A 22,254-nucleotide genomic window follows, 5' to 3' on the forward strand; every position below is an offset into this window, starting at 1 on the left:
AAAAAAGCATATTCGCATCATAATGAAGTACTTTCCACAAATGTTGTAGGGCAATCTTTTAAAGACACAGGTTTACAGAAACTAAAGACATTGGAAAAAGTTGTGTACGTTACTATATAGACACTATTCATGAAATTCAAGCTTTGCTTGGCTCAGTGTGGACCATCACAGTAAGACAACAATAAGGATCATATCATTATTTCATAATTTAGCTAAGACTTGGTCAGATAAGCCACCAGTAGAAAAAAACACAACATTTAACATGGTATTTGTTTTTAAGATAGAGGCTGGCACATCAAAAATAGTTATACATAAGGAATTTAGAAATTATATAGTGAAACAAGTTATTTGCAAGAATACTGTCTGAATCACAGATTTGCAAAATTTCACAATGCACTTTCTTTTTTTTCCAAATTCACATAGTAGAAATTGCTTTGCACTAGGATCTACCATCTCACCACCATGAAAGGTCGTTTTTCCTCATATTTCTCTAATTACTTCTAACTCTTTCAATAGCATTCGTGTTTCATCGCTCACCAAAGTACATCTCTGATTACACTACATTTTCTAAAAATCACAAACAAAACATTTTCCTGTCATTAGCAAAAGCACAACAGTTGACTTGAGACAGAAAGACAGAACTGCAGAAAAACAGAGAAGAGTTTTGACAGCTTCAATTCTTTTCTATTCCTCACTCATTTCAAAAAGTACTGTAGAAACATTCGTGCAACTACAAACCTCCTAAAAATGTTGCTCTTCAAACTTTTTGAAATATCTTTACCTTTTTCAGAGCAATAAGGAAAATGCCGTAAATAATACTTTATCACTGTATCAGAAACTAAACAGTGGGGCTCCCCTTCCAGCATTTAGAGAAAAGGCTCATAAGAGTTAAGTTACTTCAGAAGACAACTCTATTCTGTTATACACAAGTTTCATACAAGTTCTTCCCTGAAACTATTCTATTATCAAAGTCTTCAGCATTATCCGCATTGTTATATTCCAAGAGATTAAAAAAAAAAGAAAATCAGTAAAAATTCTAAGATGTAACAGAACTTACATATCTTTGCCTTTTCTATAACATACAGATAACAATGTAAAAGATCATATAAAACAATGACTGGAACAAGCTGTAGACAGCCACTGCACCCACGAATTTTCAAAACAATGTGACTGCTATTATTTCTTAGAGCAACCTGTGACTAAACAGTTTCAATGTTCTAGACCACAGCAATGCTGATTCCACAAGTTATTTTTTAATTATTATTTTAAATTTGGAAGATTTGTCTGAAAAGCAAAACAAGTGTTGGGAATTTTAACATAGTTGTTTTAAACTATATTTCTTGTTACTATATACCTATTTACTATACACTATTCCTTACTATAGTAAGGAATATATTAATCTTATATTATAGCCTGAGGTTGTGAACATACCATTTGCGTCCAGAATTCATTGATTCATAGAACACTTTGGGTTAGAAGAGACCTGGTTACTCAAAGGTTCAACTGAACCTCTAGGTAGTAACCCTTACTTTGAAAAAGCAGCAACACTACATCTTGGCAATTATCAGGGAAAGGTTCTCCATGATGTATGAATCCTAAGGGGTAACATATTCAGAAGGATAGGAAGTCTAAAGGAGGTTAGCTACACAGCAGCAGGGTTCTCACATTCAAGATCTTTGTGGATCTATACCTCTTGCTTTTGGGGTGGGGTGGAAATCAATACCCCTCTTGTTTTTTTTAAATTTAAAATAAACACAATACCACATGTAATGGATTTATTCCAAAGCATATACAATAAATCAACACAGAAAAAAAAAATGAAGGAATGAAGATTCAAAAAAAAAAAAAAAGACCCAAACCACCACAAACAACAACAACAAAACAAAACACAAAAACCCTACTGCAAACTATTTTGAGTTCTTACACATCATCCACAAGTTTATGTTTTTGTAGTCCCTTCAATACTTTAAGACTATAAATAGAGCGTATGGAAAAGTAAATACAGCTTTTCTCATACTCATAGCACTTCAGAGGGCTATATTTGTTTGCATGTGCTGATTAAGAAGCGCTAGAATCACGACAAGCCTTGTCTGAATACAACATGGCTCTCTAAGAACTATCACGTATCATTATTAGAATACTTAAGTTTTCTTTTTCACACATGGCTGTAACTGTAGATCATTAACTGAAATTCCAGTGTCATGAATAACAGTCATGGAAAAATAGTACTCTAGGGAAAGATCTACTTAACATTTGATTCTGTGGAGTTTGTGAGGCTAAAGCACAAGGCAGAACGATGTTAGATGAGAAAAAATTTGCATTAGAAGTGGACTTCATGGTTATACCAATAGTTTAAAAATATTTAAGACATTTCTTTATGGTGCATTTTGTTGCTCGTAAGATTTTACCATCACAGATATCCAGCACAAGTCATTAATGCATGGCAATTTCAGACTTAGTTTGATTTTTTTAAAATATTTTTTTTCTGGAAGTTACATTTATTGAATGTTTAGAACTTCACCAGGACCATGCTGTGTATAGACAGACAGCTGTACAAAAAGAATTATATTTGTCTTTCTTGGGCACTAGAAAAAATTACAGTAAATTACCGTATCGTTTCAGTTATAATATATAATTGCATTCAAAACACATATTTAAATGTGTTATAAGTAAATATGTAAGATTAAATGATAAATTAGATTAATTTAAAGTAAATATGTTAGATTAACTTCTTACTTTAAAAAAACATCAATGGGAAGACATTCCAGTACAATGAACGTCTCTGTTTAACAGTAATCTGTGTTTTTAGAGTGGTCTTCAGGAAAGCTAGCACAGTTGAGTAACGTGGAGGAACTGCAAGTTAAAAGAGTGCTAGGGAAATAATGATAGTGTGTCCACATGAAGAATAAAAGGGAATTACTGAATAAAAGGGAATTACTGAAAAGACAAATCAATCAAGTAAAATGACTTTGCAGTTTCTTTCTCTTTTCAATATATTTTATATATATATAAATATATAATAATATACAAATATATTTTTCAATATATTTATACACAAAACAACTACCACTTAGAGATAAAATTATGTATCTTAAAAAACAGTCCAGCGAAAAAAAGTTATAGGAATGAGGACTTAAATCATGCTGTACTCAAAGACATTTCTGAAACACAACACTCTTGTAAATTCTGATGACCTCAAACGCACAGTAAACAAAGACATACTTCAGAGTTCCATATGTTAGTATTGCATAAAACTTGTACAAGCCAGACATATCTTAGTCAGTATACAGTTTAAAAATCTCCATCAGATCTAATTTTTATAAACACAGTATCAAAACACCATATATTAGTGGTTATCAGTCAAAAAGAGCAACACATAAATAAGCTAAATGTTTGCACTCACCTAAATATGGAATAGTAGGAACCATTTTTAGGCTTCTGATGTACTCTCGTGTTCTTTTATAATTATCTTCTTTAGACAGTAAATAGTCTAACTTCTCAAAGGTGGCCTTGTCTTTGCGATTCAAAAGCTACGCAGAAAAAAAAAGAAAATCATACAAATTTCAAATGAAGAATCTGTATAAAGACAACAACAAATACTAATTTATTCAAATCACTCACAGTAAAGGAAAGCATAGTCAAATTAGAATTCAATTCAGCACCACCACCCAAAGCTGCATAATGTTTGAAAAAGTGCTACCTGTTAATTTAAAAAAATCTTAAATCCTGAATTATGAACAAATATGGTTATTATTTCTGATTATCATCAAGGATCCACATATCACTACCTCACAGTTTTGAATAACCTCTGCAATACTAAATTTATAACATACATTTTTTCCTCTAAAGTCACCAGTGTTTTCATGGTTTACCAGAATTGCTAAGAATCTTATTGAATTTGAGAGTACAAATAGCAACAAATAGTGCCATTTCAACAGTGTCTCATTAAAATTATCACAAAACTTTTTTCAAAAAGTCTAAGAAAAGTAAATTGCTATGATATTTACACTTCTGTTTTATATTACTGGAGTTACTATAAAAAACCAGAAAAAAATGCAAAATATATCAGAGCAACAAAAGATGAAAACAAACATAAAATATGCAACTGTAGGTATAAAAAACACATTCTCAATTTCAGCTGTTTTTAGATACATCAGTAATGTTTTTAAGATGATTTTAAAAGCCAACTGTGTTACAGTGAATGGAGAATTATTGCACTGTACACTGGCTTCTTGTGGTTGTACTTTCTGACAACAGGCAGCAGTTCCATTGGATCTCTTCCTCTCTAGAATTCCAACCGTCATAGTGCAAGGCTCACAAATCTAGCTGTTCTGTTTCTACAGAATTTTGACTTTGCCCATTCTCATCAAAAATACTGCAATGGATATGCATGAGTTAATGGCTTCAGTCTGTCTCGTTCTCAACAGGATGGAGTTAACAAAAGTCATCAGTAAACCAGCATTGCTGATGGAAGCCTTGAGGCCTTCTGCAACAGTGGAACAGCACATACCACAGATAGTTAAGTAACAGCTGTTAACAAACCAACATTAAAAGTACAAAAAAAAAAAAAAGAGTGAAAAGACTTCACATTAGTGTTGCTGTTTTCTTTCTGAACAGCACTGCAAATTCTTTGAGGTTCTAACTCTGCACTGTATTGTACTTCGGAACTACTGGTGACTATAAAAAGTCTTAGATTTGGGACAGGGGCTATGCCTCCAAATGGATGATATTGATTAAAGTGGGTATCACCTGGGATTGCATTTAAAACAGTTTAATAAAAAAGTAAATAAATATAATTTTCAAGCTGCTGAACTGTGTCATTGTATAATTTTACCTTTTGTAGCTGAAATAAAAATAATTCCTGCGGGTTCTATGTCACCAAAGACTTTAGAAAAGAATTGAGCAAAGGTTATTTTGTTTCTAATGAAATCTTGCAAAAAACATTTTATGGTAGTGAAATAAACATTTTGAGAGCTGCAGCAAAAATCACTTAAAAGACAGTAGCTTTTTAAAGGATCGGTAATAATATTTAGAAAAAGAAATGTTTCTCATTTTGTATAGAAATGTTTTACACATTCAAAGTTACAGAGTAATGTTTTGAATTCTAAATTCAACTGTGCACGTCATATTTTAGTATTGCTTTTTTAATGTCAAATTAAGTTCCTTAAATACGTTAGTATTTGCTCTCAAACTATCATTGTAATAAGTGCAATACACTATGTTTTGTTACATGAGTTCTTAAAATTTCTTTAGGTCTTAGTCCTGAAATTAAGTATTCACATGCTTGATTTCATATGCGTGATTTTCCCTATTTAAGTTCCAACTTCATCAAGCTGCTCAGAACAGCAGGAACATATATTGTTATTAGACTAGATCCTAATTCTGAGCATTCAAACCATAAAAAGTTAGACATTTTAAGGCATGATAATGAACTTGGGTAAAAGAGTTAAGTATAGGCATCTTTATGAACAAGTTCCAAACAGTTGATGTGGTCCGTGTTGAATGAAATCTGAAATTATTGAGAATTACCTAAGCCTCTGTATATTTAAGTATTACATACAGTAGGACTACATTATAATTGTGTTTTCTACTTTCTAGAAACAGCAAAAACATGGTAAATTTAACTGATGAATTCTGCCATCACGGGATTGAATTTCTGAAGATGAAATTAATAATGCTTTGCATTTCCAATATAAATGAAAAATTGAAACACACTGTACAATAATCACAGAATTAATGTTTCTAAACTAGTAATATCTTTTTTTTCCCTATTACCCAATATATTAATGACACAATGATTTGGATAATGGGATACTGAGACACACTCTCATGCAAGGGCCTGCTGAGATTATTTATCAACTGAAGTCCTCTCAAGCGTATAATTAGTAGCTTCTCAAACAGACAGGAAAACAAGAAACTTCTTCAGGAAAACAGACTGTTTAAGAGATATGCAGTCATTTAATCTCTGCTTTCAAAAGCCACATACCAAATTACTACTGCTGCTGTGACACTGCCACAACAGCAAGAATGTAAAGAATCATCTCCCAGGGCACATAATTCATCAATTCAGAAAGCCTCAGAATTCAAACAAGAAAGAAGAGACAACAGTCAAGGGATCACTTACAGCCCAGGTTTTGGTCAGTCTGAAGATAGGTGCACTTTGCAGTGCTGACACCACAGACATAAGAGAATGAAGATTATTGAGGTCTAGAAGCTTCTGGAAAAAAAAAAAAAGTTGGCTTAGCTAAAATTTTCCTATCGTTCCAGAATATAGTAAAATTAGAACTGCTGCCCATGTAGTTTGTAAATTGTAGAAAGAGGCTGGATGTAAAATTCATCCTTGAATGATGGATGGATTCATTGCTCAGGAGCATCTGAGGAAGATTTGTGATTCTACTGAGGGAAAAGAAGGAAAGAAAAATAAAAAAGGAGGGCAGTGCTTTTCATTTTGCAAAGGACATGAAAACTCTTCTAAGAATAATCCAGTGTCTCCGGGTTGACCATTCTCCTAGTACTTGGACTATGAATTTGTGCCAGGAACTTGTTTAGGTACGTTCTCTTCTGTATAAGCACAAAACTGCTATGTAAACTCACTGAAAATACTCATAATACAAGAAAAATTGGTTTTGTATTAAATGGAAAATATTATGCTAATCTACATATCCCACCACCACCATTTCACATACACAAGATTAGTACTCAGGTCTTTGATCTACCTGCCATCTTCTTACTAATATTAGAAAGTGTCACGGTATTCATACACAAAATAACCATAGGTCACGAAACAGAAAAATACTTCTTAAAATAAATATATTTATTTGTAAACATTAAGAATGACTTACAAAAACAGTTCTCAAACTGTGAGCTTTTTTCTATGATTATATGTTTTTCTATGATTCTATGATTTATAACTCTAAGTTTTATTTGAACAACTATATTTTACAAATAGTAATGAGGTCACACAATAGCTGTTTTGGAAGCAAGATTTCTTTTCATAAAGACATACATTTGAATGGGGGGAGAGAAAACAGAACAGTTTACAACCATGTTCAGCATTGGCTACATGTAGTTGGCCAGCAACAAGAAACCATTTTTAACTTTGTTAGTCAAAAACACAAGATAATTCACAATGAACTGGGTATGATTTTTTGTTTGTTTTTGTTTTAAACAAAATAGAAACAATCGATATCATACCTTTCTCTTATTCATGTCGTACAACATAGCAGATGTGCTAAAAATACCCAGAATGTTACCCTATGTAATACAAAAATGGTTCATAGGAGTAGTGTAGAAGCAAATAAAAAGGAAATAACATTTTAAATGACAATACAATGAATATGCACTTACTTTAGCAATTTTCACAAAATGGCTCAGTATTTCTGCCCTTATTTTTAAGGTCTGTGTTGTTAATATTTCTCGTACAACCCAAAAACTGACCTATAAAGTAAAAAGATGCAATTGAATTTATTTACAAAAAATAACTTGATTAAATAGTTTCATGATGTTCGATGGAGAAAACAGAGTAGGAAAATAAAAGAGGTCTGATCCCCTAAGTTCTCATCTGAATATTACCCCAAAGCATTAGCATTGATATAAGAAGTAAGTACAGAAGTGAGCTGACACTAAGATAACTGAAGAAACAGACGGAATGCAGAAAAAGAAGGAAAAGAATTGCTAATTTTCTACAATGACACACCAACAAAAATTATTAGGAACTTATAGTCTAGTGGTACAACAGGAAAAAATGTGGACAAAGCAACTGAGAAAAAGAACTGTCATTTAAAAATCTTGATCCTCATTTATAAGAATATTCATACTAGTAGTTCTATTTCACTTTGTACTTAAAAACAACAGTACCTGTTCAACACATTCATCAAATAATACCTGGTTAAACCTCCTAGTGAAGGCAACGATATTTGGAGCGAGGATATGTTTTTCTTTCTTATTCCACCCACAGCTGGCTAACTCCTAGGAAAAACATCAAAAATTGCATCCAAAGTCAGTAATGTTTAAAAACAATAATAATATAAAAGAATTTTTAAAAGCAGCGTCCATCACATTTTACTAAAACCAATCCAAGGCACCAGTTCAATGAAAATGAATGGCTGATGCAGCCTAAAATACAGGTTATAACTAGAGGCATAAGTCAAGCACTGAAATCTAATGTGAACTGACGGGAGCAGAAAAGAGAGCAGTCAATTTTCACGTTATATATTTATCCAGAATAAACTCTTGCACCAAGCAGGACATAAAGACTTGCAGAAAAGCACAGTCATCTCCTTTTAAGACAGCTGGCAAATCACAGTAAATCAGGCTCAGTTACAGACTCACAGTGCTAACAAGGAACAAGCCTAGAAAAGTATTAGTGAACTGCAAGAAGTTGAGCATTTTAGAATGAAGCACCCTTAATTAAATGGTTACATATCCACAGGTACTGAAATCCCAAAATGTAAACAGTTTAAAAAAAAACCTACCTCAGGCTGTATAGCTTTAAATACTGGCATATCCATTAACGTAATCTGGCTCTGCAATAAAGATAAAATTTTAAATACTGCAATATGAAGAGCTAACAATCATGTATTTACATCTGCTTGATGTGAGACTTCAGTAACTTCAAACCAAACAGTAGTATTTCCTCCACAGAACATAACCAATCAGTCCAGAATCAGGCCACCCCTGTCCAAGAACGTTAGGGATTGGAAGGGACCTTCCACATAGGGGACATACCACGTGCAAAAATGTCACCATCCCAAGTGGCAACACGTCATTATTTCTACCTAACAGCAGCTCTCATCTGTGTATTCTGCATTATTGTTAAAGAACAGATTCATCAGATTTTTTTCCGAAGTGACAAAAGAATAACGTAGCCACATCTCCAGATCTTTTTTGTGAAGAAGATATTATAGGTAGGATCTTATTTGAAACAAATGAAACATCACTTTGAAAACCAGAATGTTAATGAAACATTGAACTAGGTTCAAAAGCTGTTATCCTGTGATTTCAACTAAAAAAAAAAATCAATAGAATTGCACATACCTAATATTATGTATTATTACCTAATACATTGTTTTCTAAAACACTGGAGAAAAAAATCAAATGACTTTAGCAGAAAACCAAATATGCTATGTCAGCTCAGCACTAAATGATTAAGTCCTGAGATGTTTATTTTGTTATAGTTTATATAATCAGATTTTTGTTTTTTTTTATATTCTGCAAGTCATGAATAGAATACAAGCATAAATGCAAAATTAGTATTTCTACTTACAGCAAACTCCTCAGGAGTTACTTTCAATACATCAAATACAACTGCGTCATAGCTTTTATTGGCATAATCTGAACTTCGCCCTTCCAGAGAATCTGAGCTGCTACTACCCTACAACAAAAAAAAGTACACATCTGCAGATTGGTGAAACTCACATCCGATTAAGAAATGACAAGAAAAATTGTGAACCTTCAAAAAGCTGCATACTTCTACATTATTAAGCTTAGTTTAGCACAGTTTGTGAATATTTCTAACCTATTTCAGAAAACTTTGTTCTACAAAAACTGTGAAATACAATTTTAGCTCTGTGAAATTCCACACTCTGGAAAGCTATTTTTAAAATTATAGACTAGATAAAAGAGTTTTCTCACGAAAGGAAACTTATTGGGATTTTGAAGATTCATATTCAAAGGAAGTGTTTAAATTAAATGCGCCAAGTAAAGATTAGGCAGATTCAAATCGTGCTCCTCTCTCCATAACAACAGTAAGGAAGAAAAAAATAGTAATTCCTTTCTTCAGGAATAATCTCATTTAATAATAGTAATACCATCTTTTTTTTTTTTTTCCTATTTCTTAAAACTACATATTAAACACATATATGCATGTAAAATCTTAAGCCCTTACCTCACTTAAGTTATTTGTTTGTTAGAAGAACATGGCTGTCAAACAAAGATGAACAACTAACTGTGGCATGTAAATCTCACTTAAAACTGACTTGGTAACAAAGAACTAGAAACTGGTAAACGTGATGCTGTTTTTTGTTTGTTTTCCTCCCTTCTTCCTCCCAGGTATCTGGAGGACTACTGACTAGGAAGCCTGACATTGGTACTGGGTAAATCTAAGAAGTGTATAAAGGGGAAAGAAGTGTATAAAGTTAGGTATGCTGTATCAGTAAACTGTCAAGATAACATTTAGAATGAGCAGCACTACCTCAGTATCAACAGACATGGTGATACTGAGGGAAATGGCAATGGCAAAGGAAATGGTTAATACAATCTTGTTGGACTTCCAAAAGACTTTTAACATGGTTCCTGATTCCAAAGCCTTTAAGGAAACCATGCAACCTTACAACAGAGACTATGCTTGCAATGATAAATAATTATTTACAAGACAGGAGGCAGAGTAGTTGATTAGAGGTAGAAGTATTAAGAATATGTAAATCAGCAGAGAAGTACATATGGGTAAGCAAGGATTATTATATATTCAGCAACCTTGAAAAGATAACAAACAACGAGGTGACAACTTGTTGATGACTGTTTATCTTCACTTTGTTTACTCAAGATGGTAAAACAAAAACATAAGCTGGCAATGAAAAACTAAAAAAGGGGCTTCACAAGTTTGATTAGTCTGATAAAGGAAAAGAGAAAATATATAAAGGTGTATGAATATGATCCTTTATAAATCCATGGTGCACCCAAACCTTTAACACATATGTAGTATTAGTCTCCACCTTAGAAAGTATATAGAAACAGAATAAGTTTCAGAACAAGTTTCATACATTTAAAACATGTGCTTTACTGGGTAAAAAAGAAAAATTCAGTAGGGTAACTAATTACCAAGCAGTTTTCAGTTGGCTCTCCTGGACCTACAAACACAGGCTGTTAGCTATACACAGCAGATCACATGGAACACTTTTTTTTTTTTTTTGGGGGGGGGGGGGGGGGGGGGGGGGGGTGTTGAGGGCAGGGGGAAACGGGACACGACACCATAACGGAGTTGCCTGGCCTCCAAAGGATACAAAGAGTTGAAATGAACAACATCTTACAGAATACTAGTAAATTCCCCCCAAAAACTCCCCAAACCAACCAACCAAAATACTTCTGACTGGCTCCATCTGGATGGTACATTACATTGCTTTTAACACCTTAACAAATACTGGGATTTTCAGAAATTTAAGTTATGTAGAAAGAGGTCAAAAGCTGCTATTTAAAACTAGTCTAAATCAGTAATCATTGTCATCAACAACAAAAGAATAGATTGTAAACACTCAAAATCATGGAGCTCAAATTACTTTGTTGTCAACTGTTACTACACTGTTCATAAGAAACATGACTGAAATGACTGACGGGGGAAATGGCTTCTCTGAAACTTAAACCAAACCAACACTTCCAATTTTGATTGAAGGCAAAACAAACAAACAAAAAAAAAAACCAGTGAACTGTACCTCTGGAGTGGCAGAGGTGACCATCACATTGGCCATGAAGTCATTCCTTTTATACATGCTCTCCCCAGGAAGCCAGAAGTTTCAGCTCAGCCAGCACAGGTAAGACAACATGATGAAAGCAGAATTCCTGTAAAGTAAACGCACTGTTATTTCTAAATGAAAAGATTCTTTAGAAACAATATAATCTTAAAAGCTAGATTGTCTTTTTCTGTTTCAGGTAGCAAACGCAAAGGACTGTAAGTATCACTACAGCTAGGCCAAATCCTTACACCCATTTCCAATTAACTCAAGAAATGTTAAATGGCATCGTGTTTTATTCATGATTTATATTGAATAAGATTTTATTCAAAGTCTATGCTAGACAGTATTCATCCAGAAACTGCAGGATACCACAATACACCTTTAGATGAGAAACTGAAGCTATTAATTGACTGAAGAAATGGTGCTTCCTCTGCTCATTGCTTTTTTTATAAATGTATGAATTACTCTCATAATTGGTGATACAGTGTACTGTATGAAAGTAATACAAAAATTATATTTGCAGCTGCTCAGACCTCCACTAATATTTACAGACAGGTGTGCCTGAAAGCATCTCAGTCAGGTCCCAAAGAACAGAACACACAACATGCCAACATCATCGTCTGTAATTGGAAGGATGAATCTCAAGTATCTTGGCTAATCCAGCAACAACATCATCTGAAATGAGACTTTTTCAAACTGTCTTAAGCAGACAGATACACTTCCAAATTATGACTTCACATGTATCGCCTTAAGCTTCCTTCAGAAACCAAAGACTGGATGGCAAAAAAAGAGTATGCAGTATCAGAAAGAAGCTGCCTCTATCTACTTGAAATAAGTGATCTGTTCCAGTTAAGTTGCTGCAGAAACACAAAGTGTTTAATGAACATTTAAAACAAAAACATTCAGATCTGAATTAATAGACATTGGTCATAATAGTAACATTATTAAATAAAATAATCAACCAATCTTCAAATAAAGCACAAATAATTACAGGACACCATAGTCCTGCGTATTCAGCAAAGAATCATCTCCCTGATACCAGGAAATCCGACATCATTTTCTGTGATATATTTTAACTATTACACTTTAAAGGATATGTGCCATGTGGACAGAGGTGGATGTATGAGTTCATTAATTTAATTAAGTTGCATCTCAATCAGAAAAAACACAACTGGTATATAAACAGGCACAACTAAAATGACAGCAACTGATGTGACTACGGACTTTGAATTCAGATTAAAAAGGTATTCAAAAGAATTACACACAAACATTTTTAAATAAAAATCTCTTATCCGATAACAAAAACAGATGCTTCCACGCACAACAACATTCTTTTTGTTCAAAATTTTATGTAAGGGGAAGTGAAAGGAATCACAAGCAACTTCATTTCCAAATCTATGTAGCCAAAAAAAAACATAGAATGTGACCATAATGTTGGCTAATTCAGAAATTCCCTTAGACAGCTTTCTTATGTCACTCAGAGAACTGTCACCAACGGATATATCAGGCCCCTCCCTCACAGTGGACCTCTTATCATCGCAATAAGACTTTGCAATTAATTCACTGTTTCTTCTTGAAACAGAAGATGCTGTTTCAAGACAAGCATTCTTTATATTTATCTGACATGAAGTAAAAGTCAGCACCAAATTTGAATTCTACTCTCAATCACAGCCAAAATATACTTCACACAGACACTATGTTTACTGCATTTTGCACACATTCATACTCGTTACTAGCTTAATAAGCTAAAGCTGCCCTTACATTATTGTCCTAGTGACAGCACAATGGCACAGTACTTGTCAAAGACCTTCAGTAAAAAATTCAATACCACATTGCACTCTTATTCTTAAAATTTTGTCAGATATATCATAATGATACATTTAAAGTTTATGTACATTGCATCATGAATGAGAGTTTATACATTCTCAAATCTAAAACTACTTTTACCTTGTAAATAATTTTATAGGTATACATTAACAGATTCTTGGGACTACAATAAAATGGATGATTAACTGAGTAAGGGGACAGCAGTAGATGTTTAGAAGCCTTCCTGAAGTCACAGTGTTCAACACGATCCATTCCTCATTATATAGAGAAGGTCTTAGCAGAGGATCTGCCCCTCGTTTTGTTACGTAGGTGATGCCTTGCATGATTCACATCTGAGCACCTAATGGAACCTTAAGTGAAAACTTGTTAAGATGCATATAAAAAAAAAAAGCTAACACAGGACTGCACAGAAGAGACTGCTGAATTCCAACACCTGTCCCATCAAAAGAAAGAACTTTTCCCCCAATTTATATCAGTATGATACCCGTGAGGTGAAAGCAAAATGAACTGACTATTTTATTATAACATCTAAATCAGCTGTTAGGGACAGATTAAAATATAGCTAACTCTGTAGTCCTGTTTCACTGCATGAAGAACTGGTAGTGTTGCAGAAAGTTCACACGTACTTCAAACATACTGCTAGCAGACAGCTACTGAGAATGTTTCATACACAGCATGCACACACATACTATGAGCAGTATTATTCATGTGTGTTTAAGCAAGCACAAAAAAAAAGGAACTGCTCACAGAATTACCAAGTCAGCTCAAACACTGATTCACTTCAAAAATGAGAAAACAATCATTCCGCACAGCATAACCCATGGCAACCACTGCCACAGGCTCCTGTATATGTACTCTTCTAGCAAAATGCATACAAACTAGTCTGCAGGTACTCAAATATACAACTAGGGATATCACATCTCCCTTCACATCCTTATCCTTTCCCAAAATACTTCAATCACACAAACAGGAAAGTGCTGAAAAAAAAAGCAGATGAGAATAAAAGTAACCCCTTATTTTATTTCATTGAGAAAAGCAAGGTCTTTGCTGCACTTATCACCCTAGAAGGCCTTACAGAACAAACAGCAGCAATTTTTCACACAATCTCATGGAGATGTGTGAAATCAATCAATAACTGTGTTTCAAATAACACCAGAATCTCCTCAGTTAAACTAGTCAAGAATCAATTTCCTTTATCTTGTGTCCTGATAAAATAAACTTGTATTTTGAGCACTAGCAGACTGCAAAGTATTTCTAGGTCTGGAGTTGCTTCTGTTAATAGCCCTTAGAGATACTGAGGTGGAAAGCAATTTTTATGATGTAATTTCTTTAAAATGTAGTATTTATATCATGGCCACAAAAACACTCTCATCTCCTCCTTCTCCGCCTTCCTGACTAGTTTCCAGTGTGCGGGGGCTCAAAAATGCTCTGAAAGGGGAAAGAAAAATCCCATATGTGATCTTGTATCCTGTCCAAGCTCTGTTTTACTGCAAGTTTTTACATTTACTAAACAAGACACAGAACTGCTTTAACATCTGAAACCAAAAGCACTAGCATACTTTTGCTTTCAAAATTCAGCACACAGAAAGCCTACTGGGTTAGATACTTTCATTTTAAAAAGGAACAAAATGGATTTTTCCACAAATACTTCAAATATAAGCTTTAAAATTACATTACTTTTGTGTGCATGTTTCTTCAAGATTCACTTATTGTATGAAAAACAACTTCTCTCACACCCATTTTCTTTTGCTGGAGGAAAGTCATAGGGAGCAATTGTCTTTGCAAGTCAAGTCAAAGGTGGGGATTTTATTCTTATGAAATCACCTGGTGATATGAAGCATTTCCACGCCTGCTACCACAAATGGTATTACTCTGCAAATTAACAGTGGAGCTACTACTAAGTCTCCTGTAACAAAAGGCTGTCAGACTACATGCAAACAGTAAGAACAACTAATACAAAAGATACTCTCCCATACTTGCAATATTTCACTCCAGTGAGATTAAAAAGAAATACTCGAAATTCTGAAAATTATAGAAGGTCCAACATGTTGGCAATGAAAGTCACTAAAATAACATATAATTTCATTTCATAGCCTTTGCTTCTTAAAAATTCTCTTGACTAGTTAATCATTAAAATGATTTATTATATAAACAGTGCTAAAACATAATGAAAAAGCCCTTTTGCGTTTGTAGGGAAGGTTCACATGTACGCTACAGCAGACCTCATTCAGAGATAGGCAGTAGCAAAATGGATAAGTCAGGATGCAAATGTACATACCAACACAGGTTGTTCGCTCTTTGCTGCCAACTTAAACCCATTTACACATGGATTTCTTCTCTTTGCAGCAGAAGTGGAGACAGGGCAAGATCAACTAAATTGAAAAAAAAAATCAAAACAAAACACAAGAATAATCCCTATAACCATAATTTTAACAGAATATGTCAAGTTTTGTCATCTATGGTACACGAGTGACACTCTCTGAAAGCAGAAAGGCTAATTTTACATTGTTTTTAGTGATATGCATGTATTCTACTTATAAAGACCACAAGTTCATCCTTATTACGTAAGAAAGTCCTTATGGAATCTTAAGCACAGATACCACCTTTGGCCAATAAAGTCACTGTGCTATAAATTCTAAATGCCAGCAGACTATTCAGGGGAAGTAACTAACCACACTGTTCTCAAGAAATATGAGAATAACTATGTAAGCAACCATTGATGACTATTAATCTTACTGATTTTCTTGTTGGAGAAAAAATATTGGTTTAGACAAATTTCTGATAAGACCTGGTACACCCGTTCTGAGCTCCAAACTATAACTGTCTTCACCAATTTCAAACCCTACCTACTTAATAACTTCATTAAGTCATTGCAGTTTTCCCAATATCACTGAATCATGAACTGACAGCTGTAGCATGCTTTTAAGAAAATATGCATTGGTATTTTATCAAAAGCTGACTGTTTTTCCTTAAGTTCAAATTAATCGCTCAGCTGTTCAGTGAAGACAATTAAAAAGCAGTAGGGCCCCATTTGAGCACTGATAAACTTGGCTGGAACCAACAAGAGTTAACAGTTTTGGTTTATTTAAAAAAAAAAAAAAAAAAGGAAACAAACACCAATACCAAACATCAGAGAGGTTAGCTGTCATTGACCAAAATAAGGGAATGAAGAACACTGTTGATATTGCTGGAGGTAAAAAGCAAGATCCTTTCAATATACTACTCCACTTTACTGGCAGTTGCCACAACCTACGGACACCTTTAGAATATACTACACAGAGCTCTATGTTCAATTCTGATATATGATCTCTGCACTCATTTTCCTCTTTCTTCATCGCAAAACTATTTCTCCAGATGTTCAACATCAGAACATTGCTTTTCATGATGAACAATGAACAAAGTCATATTCAGATGCTGCGGGTGTAGAGTACAAATGAGAATATGCTACAGTTAACGTATTGGAAGATGAAAGTGAGACTGCATCATGAAAACAGGATGAAACAATAACGTGGTTACACTTGCACCCCTCTGCTTGCTTTCAACCACTGATGTGAACCATACATCACCATCTATGTCACATCTAGTTTCAGACCGGAGGCTTGAAAGAGGCAAAAAAAAGCCCCACCTTTTTGTGCTATTGATAAATAAAAAGGGAGTTAGAATTAAGGTAATCTAGAACCATGTTTTGCTTATTCTCCACACCTAGGTATTTATGTAGCTTTTTTTTTTTCTTTTTTTCCTTTTTCCCAAATTTCATTTGCTTAGAGTCATCATCTTAAAATTAGAAAGCAAAAAAGTAAACTTTCAAACTCTTTCTGAGTCTGGGCAGTTTATAGCTATTTATTATTGCAGTGACAGAGCAAGCCAGCCTGGATGCATTTCAAAAGTAGAACTTCTTTAAATCTTTCAAAGAAGCAGCTGCTGAATTCTATGCAGATACTTTCTAACCTAGAGAAAAGTTAATGCACAAACCTCAGAAGCACTGAGCACCCCGCTATAAAACCTGACTGACAGCAGCCCTTCTGAGAAGTTCAGTACTTTGAAACACTACATCCTGTCTTTACTTACCTGAGTGCCCTGTCCAGCCAAATATCAACTGTCAAATCTCACTTCTCATTCCCTCACATATGACTTCTGCGAAGTGGAAAGGAAAAAGGCCCCATTTCCTATTGTAAAGGCAGAAACGACCTACTTCCTTTAGAAAACAGAAATCTTTTATGTGCCATTCTGAGCCCTTTCATGATATAAAATGCATGCACAAACACATGCATAAGACTCGGGATAGCTGAGTGGTCTAATAGCCACAATGCTTTATATGCAAAAGCTTTTGTTCTTTTGAAATGATTTAACACAATGTTTTTGGCCATTTTTGTAGCTCTGGTGCCCACAGCACAAGAAGGACATGGATGTATTAGATCAGGTCCAGAGGAGGACCAAGAGGATGATCAAGGGGCTGAAGCACCTCTCCTGCAAAGACAGGCTGAGGGAGTTGGAGTTGTTCAGCATGGAGAAGAGAAGGCTCTGGGGAGACCTTACAGCGGCCTTCCAGTACCTAAAGGGGGCCTACAGGAAAGCTGGGGAGGGACTCTTCCTCAGGGAGTACAGTGACAGAACAAGTAATGGCTTCAAACTAGAAAAGGGAAGATTTAGATTAGATATTAGGAAGAAATTCTTTACTCAGAGGTTGGCGAGGCACTGGAACAAGTTGCCCAGAGAGGCTGTGGATGCCCCATATCCCTGGAGGTGTTTAAGATCAGGACAGATGAGGCCCTGAGAAACCTGATCCAGTGGGTGGCATCCTTGCCTATGGCAGGGGTGTTGGAACTAGATGATCTTTGAGGTCCCTTACAACCCGAGCCATCCCGAGCCATTCTATGATTTTGTACAACACGAAAAGTTATAAAATATTAAAATCCCTGGATACAAATAATTGCCTACTAATAGTTTAAGGAAAAAAAGTAAATAGGCTATATATAAATGTTAAGACTTTTTAATCTTACAACTAAAATCATCCTAAGTGACAACTGTCTTGTGTACATGTTTTTAGTATACATTTTACCAGGAAGTTCTAATATATTTCATTATTATTTACGCAACAGTACCACCTATAGATAAAATGTCACAAACAAGTTAGTAGTTTCATGCACATTCTTTTCTGATAAACTTATTACTACAGTTAACAGTGAATAATGAAAAGCTAACGGAAATTATGTTTTTAATTCAGCATATAAGATCCTGTGCTGGGCTGCGACAAGATCCAATGAAGATACATCTTTTGAAGGGAAACAGTACTCCAAAGTTCATTGCAGCGATTTACACCATTCACTGTTATACTATCAGCACAAGTAAAACAAAAATTGAGCAGTTTTAACAAAGTGCATCCCATATTTAGGGTCATCAGTCCTGTCAGTGTTCAATAAATTGAAAGAGGATTTTAACCAAAAACATATAAACATTAAGGTTCTGTGGATTAACTATATGTTAACCCAGTAATTTAGTTGTCCTGCAACAGTCCAAATCCTGGCTTCCCAAAAGAACTTACCATCATAGCAACCTGGACACAAAAATAAATAAATAAAGGAATCTGTGGCAACCACTACACCAAAAAGGTAGAGCTGACACTCTGCAAAGTCAATAAAAATAAGGTCTTACTGTTTTTTGAAATAATAACTACAAGATACATTTTTCATTCAAGATCTGTACGTACAATATCATCAAAATGTACTTCATAATGCTCCTAAACTGTCAAAATTACTTTCAAAATTACTTTCAAAATTATTAAATATCTCACAGAATCCTTAGCTGGTAAAACCATGAAAGAGCAGGAGGCTGGAAAAGCAGGTTTGAATATGAAATGCTATTTCCATCCTGATTATATTCCATATTTTATTACATCCACAAGTAACTGAGTTCAATCAAATGCCTGTTTATTATATTTACAAATTCATTATTCCATTTTCTCTTCTCCTATCTCCATTTAGCTATTTCTGCCGCCATTTAATGCCTCAAGAAGTAATGTAATTATATGAGCAATGCAATCTGTATAAACACAAAAAAAAAGGCATGATCAAGTGACATTTAACTAAATAGAGATAGCATCTGAATACCTAAACCAATTAAGACAGGAAATATAGTGGAGGTTTCTAATAATTCATAACCGATTTCTGAAGTCTTCACATCAAGCTTGGACTTTTTTAAAAACAAACAACAAAAACCAACCAACCAAAACAACAACAAAAATCCACAGCCATCCCTTAAAATTGATTAAGAATTCAAGGAAATTTTATTGCACACATACAGTATAGAAGACTTAAGTGATTATCACTAGAGTCTTCCCTTGTTTTCGTCATCATTAATTCAATCCATTGCACATATCACTTAAAGTTTTAATACTGAAAATCAGTGCAAAACCCAGACTCTGCAGTAAACACCTGTATCAAAAGTGTGAACAAGTAATTAATTTAAAAATTCATTTTGTTAATTTGTCATAGTACAAAAATAGATTTACTGGAAAATGACAAAGTGTCTTAAATTCACCCTTAGCTTCACTGACTTGACACTCCCATACCACAGTGTCACAGATTCTCCTCTCCAAGTCAAGTAAATGCTGCATTTGCTCTTATTGTATCACTAGAGCATGTTAAGGAAAAAAAATATCTGTTTGCACAGGACAAAAGAATGCTTCATTGTTAAAAAAAAAAAAATCCAACCACAAACAGGAACAAGAAAATGATGTCTCCACTCCCAGCAGGAAGGAAACAATTATGGTCAGTTACTGGCATTTGGAACATATTTTCTGCTTCTGTAAAACCCAGCTTTTTGTTTTCATTCAAAACTTGAAAATAATGTCTCTCAACTAAAGCAGTAACATCTAGTCAAACATTAAATTGTGTTTAAATTTCTCAGCAAAACTAGTTGAATTATCATACTTAGTCTCAAGATTAGAAGACACCTGGGGGAGTCACACTAAACATCATTAACATATTTTGAAGCAGTATATAAACACAATATTACTGTGAGGGACTCACAAGGACTAGTATTTGCAATATAGAAGAACAGCCTTTGCAGTTTGTAAGCGTTCTATTGATTATAAGGCGGTTTTTGTGTTCAAATACTACAAGTCAGCAGGGGTATCGCACATCTACTTTCACTGGAAAAAAGAAGTTGCATTTCTTATATTAAGAAATTAACTGTAAGCTATCCTCCCCCACCCCCCAAAAAAAAATCTAGTATAATTTGCTACTACTGAAAATGCCTCATTCTGTGTCAACCATAAGAACCTCTAGACTTAGTCTCTCCAAATTTATTTTAGAACACTTCAAGGTTTGCAATGTTCCACTAGGCGGCACTGATTCTTAACTTATTAAAGGCCTGTCTGCAAAGTATCTTAAATCTTTTGTTTTAGTATATAATCATAACTCAGAAAATCTACCAAAGACATCCACATGTTCTTAAAAAATTAAAATGGAAATGATTCTACTTTTATATGCAATTACTCTGAAAACCTATTTTAACATCATAATTTAGAAAAATGGAAATAAATTGAGAGAAAGTGTCACAATTGGTTAATGTGAAGTCAGCCAGAAGACAATACTATCTAGAAACTATTTTAGTGGAACATTTATATTCCATATGATAGAATCCTATTATTCACTGAACGTGATATAGCATTTACAGGCTGCATAGGTACACATACTATCCAGAGAATGCGCATGAACTTGATAAGGGCTCCACCCTCTCCAAACTGTCTTTCAGGTACAGTAGCAGCTCTCAAGGCAGTAGTAGATAAGGGAGGGGAAAAAAAAAAGCTGCCATCTCCCTAGAGCTACGAAGATATGCGTTTGTGGGAAGGAGAGAACATTGGCACAATAGAGACAAGCCTTGGACCCCAATGAGGTTAAAAGAAAGCATATCTCAAGCTTTTGGCTAAAGAAATCCTGTAACAACTTTATGTCATACTATCAAATTTGAACGTAAGATTAATGTATTGGCTATTGATGCACTAAACTGAAAACTAATGCAATGCAGTTAAAATACAGAAATGTGTATTACGGAAGTTTGAAGTAATGGGTGCAGGATTCCAAATACTTTACAAGTACAGGTCTCAGAGCTGATAATTCAGTCACCCAAGATACTTCCCAAGAGCATCCATCTATCAGCATCAGTCATCTCAGGCTTCCTCTACACTTTGACAGTAACTCTAGCATAGAGATCTATCCCACACATCTCAAAAGATTGGTTTAAAATTAATTGGCTTGCAAGCAATCCTCATTCCAACAGATGATTGTTTGAAGACAATGTACTGCAATGCATGTATCAATTCAAACAAGCTATTAGATCACAGCCTCCAGTCCAGCCTCCTATTGACGCTCTGGAAAGAAGGACTGAACTTTTGTGGAACAGTGAAAGAACACTATATTGCTATTTCAGTGGCCTTTTCTAAAAATGTAGTTGGGGTGTTATAACTCCCTGCTGTGTGGCGTTAAATTACTTTATCTTAATCCAGATTACATGCAGTTGATATTCTGCATGAGTCACCCTCACAAAAGCAGCTCATGGAAGCTGCGTTTTGGCACCTGAAAAAAACAAAATTAACATTTATAACCACACAAACATAGCTACGCTATGTTAACTGTTAATTACTTAAGTTAAATGAAACATGACCACAAACCGTGTCTTAGTATTTGCTAAAAAACTGAAAGATTACTAAATAAAATGAGGAAAAAAAGGAGCAAGCACTGCTGCCTAATGTTGAAGGGAACAAAGCAAAAAATATTTCTCAGGTTAACAACAATAACTACATAAGCAATACCTGTCCTTCACAAAGAATAAATAATAAATACCAATTTAAGAATCTGATATCATCTTGATCAGTATCAAAACAGAGCTGCAGTTTTATCTCTAGCAGAAGTCAGTCCTCTCTCAAAAGCCATTATCCTTCAAACACATCTGCTAACTTACAACAAGATATACACTTGAG

General features: G+C 34.3%; 1 protein-coding gene across 13 annotated transcripts in view; it reads right to left on the minus strand.

Moving 5' to 3' along the window:
• Positions 1–22,254, minus strand: part of RALGPS1 (Ral GEF with PH domain and SH3 binding motif 1) — a 133,903-nt gene that overhangs the window by 79,760 nt on the left and 31,889 nt on the right. For 10 of the 13 annotated variants that reach the window (XR_007159111.2, XR_007159116.2, XM_066980468.1 and 7 more), the window contains exons 3-9: positions 11,427–11,553; positions 9,266–9,373; positions 8,475–8,525; positions 7,885–7,968; positions 7,348–7,437; positions 6,125–6,217; positions 3,404–3,530 (exon numbers count right to left, since the gene is read on the minus strand). Coding sequence is in view for 11 of the 13 variants with exons in the window: in XM_066980468.1 (XP_066836569.1) it covers positions 3,404–3,530; positions 6,125–6,217; positions 7,348–7,437; positions 7,885–7,968; positions 8,475–8,525; positions 9,266–9,373; positions 11,427–11,483 (610 nt within the window). In the remaining 2 variants the exon portion in view is untranslated. Of the gene's footprint in view, positions 1–3,403; positions 3,531–6,124; positions 6,218–7,347; positions 7,438–7,884; positions 7,969–8,474; positions 8,526–9,265; positions 9,397–11,426; positions 11,554–15,552; positions 15,647–22,254 lie in introns of all 13 variants that reach the window. The other 3 variants (XM_066980466.1, XM_066980470.1, XM_066980473.1) reach the window with 2 other exon arrangements.

This window comes from Anser cygnoides, chromosome 20 (assembly GCF_040182565.1).
Source record: "Anser cygnoides isolate HZ-2024a breed goose chromosome 20, Taihu_goose_T2T_genome, whole genome shotgun sequence".
NCBI classification, from domain to species: Eukaryota; Metazoa; Chordata; class Aves; order Anseriformes; family Anatidae; genus Anser; species Anser cygnoides.